The 8,252-nt window shown below is 48.1% G+C and overlaps 1 protein-coding gene across 1 annotated transcript in view; it reads right to left on the minus strand.

Annotated features, from left to right (window-relative positions):
* Positions 1-2,114: 2,114 nt before the first annotated feature.
* The window catches only part of igdcc3 (immunoglobulin superfamily, DCC subclass, member 3), a gene marked incomplete at its 5' end in the record, with an annotated part of 75,370 nt that continues 69,232 nt past the window's right edge, over positions 2,115-8,252 (minus strand). The window contains 7 exons of the mRNA XM_076292707.1: positions 2,115-2,258; positions 3,158-3,389; positions 3,733-3,868; positions 4,213-4,317; positions 4,612-4,800; positions 5,228-5,392; positions 6,963-7,210. Coding sequence (XP_076148822.1) covers positions 2,115-2,258; positions 3,158-3,389; positions 3,733-3,868; positions 4,213-4,317; positions 4,612-4,800; positions 5,228-5,392; positions 6,963-7,210 — 1,219 coding nt within the window. The remainder of the gene's footprint in view (positions 2,259-3,157; positions 3,390-3,732; positions 3,869-4,212; positions 4,318-4,611; positions 4,801-5,227; positions 5,393-6,962; positions 7,211-8,252) is intronic.

An 8,252-nucleotide genomic window follows, 5' to 3' on the forward strand; every position in this document is an offset into this window, starting at 1 on the left:
TATATATGGGCCTGGTTTTACTCAGATCTGGTCAAGCCTCCACCTGTATGAAGTTTTGAGTGGGGAGGTCAAAGGTCAAAGGTGAAATATTAGGAGTGAGACTGCATCTCTCTCTTTCTCTTTTTTATCACTCACACACACACACACACACACACACACACACACACACACACACACACACACACACACACACACACATGTATGGCCAAGAAGACACTGTGATCATTTGTGCTTCATTCTGGAGTAATTATTGATCCCTGTGCCTTCTGTACTACATCTAGCCACTGGAGTCAGCAGGATATGAAAGGGGGCGTTTCCCTGACGACTCACACGCATGCATAATAACAATAATAATAATATCTATGATTTATGCCTTCATCCAACGAAGATCGACTATTGGCCTTCTCTCTCTAGGCATTATTGACCTCTCAGTGTGTGTGTGTGTGTGTGTGTGTGTTTTCATTAATAGCACCATCAGCATCTCCTCACATGATCATGATGTGTGTGTTCAGTGATGTGTGTCCATAAAATTGACATCTTCCCACATGTGAAGTGATGCATGTCTACGTGTGTGTGTGTGTGTGTGTGTGTGTGTGTGTGTGTGTGTGTGTGTCATTAGCACAGTCTGAAGTTGTTCTGAGCAGTGCACCTCTGGAACTCTTTCCACCCCAAAAGCAACAGCAACAGCAGCAGGATATTCAAAACAACATCGAAAGATTACTCACATGGAAAAGTCAGAAGTCCCACTAGAATACTAAACAACCACTAGAACACAACACAAAACTGTTTTTCTCCCTTTGTCAGCTAAGAATGGTTTACAAGTAGGATTCAAAACAAGCACGATCATTTGCTGATGTGAATGAGGTACTATTTATGTCCACTGCCAGAACATTGGAACCAAAGGGGGGAAGCCAGGATCTCACAACCAAAACAATGAGGGAACGACGCAGAACAAAGAAGATTTTTAAAAATTAAAAAAATAATTATGACAAAATGAACAACATTGACAACAACAACATCAACATTGTTAAACTTTTGAGGTAGAACATGAACTTCGGCGTTTAGAAGTGCTAAATGTTGGATACTTTTTTTCATCTTTTTTAAAATATTTTCTCTTTTCATGGTTTGTGAGCCGTAAGAGAGAGTGTTGGAGTCATCTGAGGTAGTATGGCACCTGTTGTCTTTCTTCTTTTATTCTTTTCCTCATAGAGAATTTCTCTCAGACATTTTCGCTCAAACATGACACGTGACAGAACACTCGGGAAGACGAAGATCCCAAAAAGGCTTCCCAAAAACACATTCATTCCGGTTGAGGTAGGCATTTGTTACAAAACTAAACAAACAACCAAAAAAAAACAAAAAAACAAACAAAAAAAAAAACAACAATCAAAAACAAAACAAAACAAAAAAATCTTACGTTTCACATAGCTAAAAACTAACGCCTGTTTTTGCTGAGCAGGACATCTACTAGAAAACCCATTTTTTTGATATCATCACCATCAGTGAGCATCCTGAGAGAGACGAGGGGAGGGGGAGGGGTTGGATTGGGGGCGGGGGGTGTGGGGAGTCAGGTCCTGTCCCCAGGAGAAGGCCATATTCTCCAGTGGAGGGGTTGTGGAATCATTGGTAGGCTAAGAGTAGGCAGCTGGAGTTCAGTACAAACCAAGAGGCATCTGAAATATGAACAGATATCAATGGCACCATAGAGAGGACGTCCTCTAGTGTTCTACTGAACAGAGGACCCAAATGGGGGAGTGGGGACGCTATTCTGTGTGCTGTTGGCATTTGAGAACATAGAAATAAAACGAAACAAAGAAAAGAAACTCTTCACTCCACCTGCTACTGAGATTAAGCCTGTCTGTTCAGAGCAGGGCCACACCCACAATCGAGACAATGGCCACATCTCCAAGGGTAACACCATCTTTTCCCCCTCAAGGGAAACAATTAAAAACAAAACAAAATAAAATAAAAAGTAACTTTCAAATAAAAATAGAGGTGACTAAACCAAACTGAGGAGGGGGGAGTATTGGGGTTGACCTGAGTAGGTGAGGAGTCTGTGAACTGGTCGTTATGGCAACGCTCCAGCCCTGGCCTTCATGTTATGTTTCTTCTCATCACCCTCGTTCCTGCTCACTGGCGCCCTCCAAAGGAAGCTGGTGGAACTGCGTCTCTCGCTCCTCCACCAGGCTCAGCTCGTCCAGGGGCAGAGAGGAAATCTGCGTCTCGTTGAATGGGCAGGACACCAGGGAGCTCTCCATCTGGCCACACACACACACACAGAAATAGACCCACACACACACAAAAAGAGACACACACACACACACAAAAATAGACCGACACACACACAAAAAGACACACAAACACACACACACACACACACAGAAAAAGGCCGACACACACACAAAAAGACACACACACACACACACATACAGACACATAGAGAGACAGACGAAGACGAACACACACACACACACACAGAGACACACACAGTACAAGTTAATACCTTAAGGGTCACACTGAAGTATAAGGTTTGAAGTGCAAGTATCTGAACTTTGACTGTTTGAACCACCCTGCACTTATCTCCTGTCGTCCGAACCCTCTATCCTGTTTGCCCTCCAGCGTTCACACTCAGAGAGGGGGTTAAGCTTGGAATGACCGCCAACAAGCCCCAGTCCTCACATAAGCCCCACTCCTCACACACATGCGGACATACTGTACACATGTGTGTGTATGAGCTGGGATCTACTGTAGGCTCCAGGCCCCAGGCTTCAGGTCTGGGCTGTGTGTGTTTGTGTGTGTGTGTGCGTGTCAGTCAGTGTGTATATGTGTGTGTGTGTGTGTATATGTGTGTATATGCAGGGCTCAGCATGAGTGGAACAGTAGGGGGAATGACAGATTAGCTAGGTGAAAGAGAGGGATAAGGAATGGCTAGTGGTGATTTGTGTGGGTGTGTGTTTGAGGGACAACAGATGGGATAATGTGTGTGTGAGGGTGTAGTTTTCTGTGTTTTCTTTTGTTCTCTCTCTATCACTATCTTTCTATCTCTCTCTTTTCTCCCTAATTCTCTCTTTCTCTCTCTTCTCCTTAGGTCTCGGTCTCTCTCTCTCTCTCTCTCTCTCTCTCTTTCCCTCCCTCTATCTCTCGCACATTCTCTTACCATGTGTGTGCTGTCCATGCGACCTTCAAAGTGGGAGGTGCCTGGGAAGAGTCGTTCCATCTCATTGGCTTCTCCGTGGGGCTTGGTCGCCATGGACGCACTCCCCTGGAGCTCAACGGTTGTCCGGGCGAAGCCGTTGAGGCCCGGTGCACCCTGGGAAGAGCTGGAGGACTCCAGGACCACCGCACGACCAACGGGAGGGGTGGCCTGCACCGTCTTACACAGCATCAGCCTTGGGGGGAGGGAGAGAGGTGAGGATACGAACACACACACACACACACGCACACGCACACGTACACGCACACGCACACGCACACACACTCACACACACACACCCACACACACACAAACACGTCTTAGACAGCATCAGCCTGGGGGAGAGGGTGAGAGGTGAAGTTACACACACACACACTCACACACACACACACACACACACACACACACACACACACACACACACACACACACACACACACACACACACACACACACATCTTACACAGCATCAGCCTTGGGGAGAGGGAAAGAGGTGATGATACACACACACACACACACACAAACACACACACACTGACCTGCCCCTGTAGCTGAACATGAGGAAGAGCACACAGAAGATGATGCAGGTGACTCCGATGTGGATGCCGATAATGATGCCGGTGGTGGAGCTCTTACTGGGCTCGTCCTTCTCACAGTCACACGGAGGGTTCAGCACTGCAGGGACACAGACACACACACACACACACACACACACACACACACACACACACACACACAGACCAGACATACACACACAATTTATCATGAGCAATTTATCAAAGCTGTTGTCTAAAAGTGAGACTATTACACCATCATGACATGGCACAAGTAATCTAGGAAAGTGAAATGTGTGTATTTCAAATTGCATCCGTATGTCTGTGTGTGTATATGTGTGTGTGTGTGTGTGTGTGTGTGTGTGTGTGTGTGTGTGTGTGTGTGTGTGTGTGTGTGTGATGAAGAGGGGGAAGAGGAGGAGGAAGAACAAGAGAATGACAGGTAAAAGAAAAGGTAAAACTCACCTGATTTCTCCACTGGCTCCTTGAGGGACACAAAACGAGTGGTGGCATTGCCTTCACCATGCTGGTTGAACGCCAGGATCTTGATCTCATACACCATCGTCGGATCTGAGACAGGGAAGGGTGTGTGTGTGTGTGAGTGAGAATCAAGGCCAGTCATGACATGAAAATTACCTCGACAATCCCAACAACACCCTCTTCATCTCTCTCTCTCTCTCTCTCAAACACACACACACACACACACACACACACACACACACACACACCTACTCACAGGCCCACATTTGCACATACACTGATGTTTGCTCATCCAGTGATGTACTTCAAGATGCACCACAGTGAACACACACGCGCACATACATACACATACACACACACACACACACACAGACTCTTCCTCACCGAGCTGTGTGATGTTGTGCTGGCTGATGTTCCTGGGGAAGACGAGGGGGCCGGTGTAGGTGGGGGCATGAAGCCGTCGGTAGTAGAGCCGGAAGCCCTCCAGCTGGGCCAGCTTGGCTGAGGCCTCCCAGGCCGCCTGGACCACACTGCTGTTTAGCACACGCGTGAACAGAGAGGGGGGGGCTGGCACTGCACACGCACAGACACACACACACACACACGCACACACACACACGCCCGCGCACACACGCCCGCGCACACACACACACACGACCGCGCACACACACACACACACACACACACACACACACACACACACACACACGCCCACGCACACACGCCCGCGCACACACACACACACACACACACACACACATAAACAAACTATTAGGATACAGTCTTTGGAGTATCAAATTTTAAATATGAAATGATCTAATAATATATAATATATTGGATAAGTTATCCCAGTGTTGTGTAATAGCTTCTATTCCAGGCAGAAACACACACACACACACACAAACTACATATGTATACGTGTGTATGTGTGTATGTGTGTATGTGTGTGTGTGTATGTGTGTGTGTGTGTAAAAGTGAATCTGTGTATGCTGCTACACACCCTCTCCCAGCGTGCTTTGCTCGGTGGTGTCGGAGCGCTTGCTGGCCCCGCGGGACGTGTAGGCCTTCACGTAGAACGTGTAGCTGGTGGAAGGTTCTAGATCGCCCACCACCTGCAGGAGGGTCGCCTTGCTCACGGCCTCCTGGTACTCCATCTCTGCTGGGTCTGTTTACGTGTGTGTGTGTGTGTGTGTGTGTGTGTGTGTGTGTGTGTGTGTGTGTGTGTGTGTGTGTGTGTGTGTGTGTGTGTGTGTGTTTGTGTGTGTGTGTGTGTGTGTGAGTGTATAAAGAATGCGGAAGCGGAAAATAATAGAAGTGTGTGTGTGTGGGTTTGAGAGAGAGAGAGAGAGAGAGAGAAGATGAGGTTAAGCATCAGATAATAAATGTGTGCACACATGTGTGTGTAGCGTGTGTACATGTGCGTGTGCTTAACAGGAGCTGTAATAGTGTGCTTTCTGTCTTGATAGTTATTACCACCCCATAATACAAACATTTGCCCAAGGGCTGCAGTGGATATAAAATATATGTTGTGTGCATGTGTGTGTGCCTGTGTGTGTGTGTGTGTGTGTGTGTGTGTGTGTGTGTGTGTGTGTGTGTGTGTGTGTGTGTGTGTGTATGTGTGTGTGTATGTGTGTGTGTACATATCCCTGTGTGTATGTGTGATTGTACATGTGTGTGTGTAAGTGTGTGTGTGTGTGTGTGAGTGTACATATCCCTATGTATGTGTGTGTATATGTTTGTGTGTAAGTATGTGTGTATCCCACCCCTGCGTTCCCTGGTCCTGGACTCTGGCACCGGCCAGCCGTATCTCAGCTTCTTGTCTTGGTGAGATAATTACGCTGCGCTTCCATTGGCCGGACCCCAGGGCCCTTAATTAACCATCTGATACTGTAGCCGAGCAACCGTCAACCCTGGAGATGCCGGCTCGGTGCTCAGTTATGCTTCAAAATCCGATCACAGCGGCGTGGACAGTACCGTAACCACCCCCCCCCCAACGCCTCCATATTAACATACTAACGGAGTGCAGCATAATGACTCCTCTCTCGCTTCAGCCATTAGAGGAGATGTCCATCATCATGGCCGCGCGGGATAGCCATGGAAACAGGTGTTCCAACAACCCCTCCAGACACAACCCCACTCATATGGATGATGTGTGTGTGTGTGTGTGTGTGTGTGTGTGTGTGTGTGTGTGTGTGTGTGTGTGTGTGTATATCTGGAGGTATAAAATGGAGGCAATAGATAGATAGAGAATGGGTCTCAGGAGAATCCTGCGCTGCGTGTCACGTCTGTTAAGAGCTTTTCTTTACTGTTTCTCAAGCACCACACACCACTATAAACCCCTACAGTTAGCAGTGTAAATGATTTAAATGAGTGGTAGGGAAATCTGATGCATAGAACACATAGCTTTTGATAAATGTGTTTATGTAAATAAATATGCGAGTGTGTGTGTGTATGTGCCAGTATGTGAGTGTTTGTGTGTGTGCGAGCATGTGTGTGCAAGATGTGTGTGTGAAAGATGGGTGTGTGCATATGAGCATGTGCATGTGGGTGTGTATGCTTGCATGTGTGAGTGTTTTGTGTGAGCATATGCATGTGTGTGTGTGTGTGTGTGTGTGTGTGTGTGTGTGTGTGTGTGTGTATGTGTGTGTGTGTGTGTGTGTGTGTGTGTGTGTGTGTGTGTGTGTGTGTGTGTGTGTGTGTGCGCGCGTGCGTGCCTCCGTGCGCAAATGACTCACCTGCGGTCTTGCGGATGTGCAGCACATAGCCGATGATGTCCTGCGTGTGTTGCTCGGGCTCCTTCCAGGACACCTGGATGGCGGTGGGCGAGAGGGCCTGCGCCTGCACCTGGGTGGGCACACCGGGCAGCCCGTCCGCCCAGAGCACCGTCAGCCTGGCGCTGGCCTGCGTCGAGCCCGCACTGTTCTCCGCTATGCACTGGTAGATGGCCTCGTCCTCCTGGCTAATGCCATCTATGGTCAACGTACTGCAGGGAGCAAGGGATAGAGAGAGGAAGGGATAGAGAGAGGAAGGAGGGAAAGAAAAGGATGGAGAGGGAGAGGGGGAGGGAGAGGAAGGGAGAGAGAGAGGAAGGAGGGAAAGAAAAGGATGGAGAGGGAGAGGGGGAGGGAGAGGAAGGGAGAGAGAGAGGAAGGGAAAGAAAAGGATGGAGAGGGAGAGGGGGAGGCAGAGGGAGAGGAAGAGAGAGAGGGAGAAAGAGAGACTGGTTTTAGACACTAGGACTAGAAAATAAATCAGTATACAAATCTTTGCAGTATGGTATTGTTATGACACAATACATTAAAGTATTCAATACAGACATCTTATTAGATCCTCAGATTAAACGAAGAAAATGGCTGGAAAAGCTCTGCCCACCTTGCAACTTCACAGAACAGAGAGTGAGAGTGGGAGAGAGAAAAGGGGGAGGATGGCAAAGGGAGAACATGTTAGAGAGAGAGAAAATACAAAGAATGAGAGATATATATTTTTTGAAAAAGGTCATTAGGAGCAGTGCAAATACTAAGTGGTGCTGAGAGCTGTCAAAACTACAAGGCTGACATGCTATTCAGTGCTTCACAATAGGATGCTCACTCCAGCAGTGCATCTTCCATCCATTCATCTCTGAGCTAAGAGATCCTTAAACAGCTTAACAAGAGAGACAAGAAGAGGGCAGAGAGAGAGAGTCAGAGAGAGAGAGGAAGAGAGGGGAGAGAAAGGGGAGGAAGAGAGGGAAGGAGGAGGAGAAGGAAAGAGAAAGGGGGGAGGAAGAGAGGGGAGGAACAGGAGGAACGGAGAGGGGAGGAACAGAGAGAGGAGGAAAAGAGGGGAGGAAGAGGAGAGAGAGAGAGGGGAGGAAGAGAGGAAAGGAGGAGGAGAAGAGAGGAGTGGAGAGGGGAGGAACAGGAGGAACGGAGAGGGGAGGAACAGAGAGAGGAGGAAAAGAGGGGAGGAAGAGGAGAGAGAGAGGGGAGGAAGAGAGGGAAGGAGGAGGAGGAGGAGAAGAGAGGGGGGGAAGAAAACAGGCGAGG

Source organism: Alosa pseudoharengus, unplaced genomic scaffold, assembly GCF_046254945.1.
Source record: "Alosa pseudoharengus isolate Yale_2024_CS ecotype anadromous, Long Island Sound unplaced genomic scaffold, YU_APseudo_1.1 YU_APseudo_1.1_scf_19, whole genome shotgun sequence".
Taxonomy (NCBI): Eukaryota; Metazoa; Chordata; class Actinopteri; order Clupeiformes; family Clupeidae; genus Alosa; species Alosa pseudoharengus.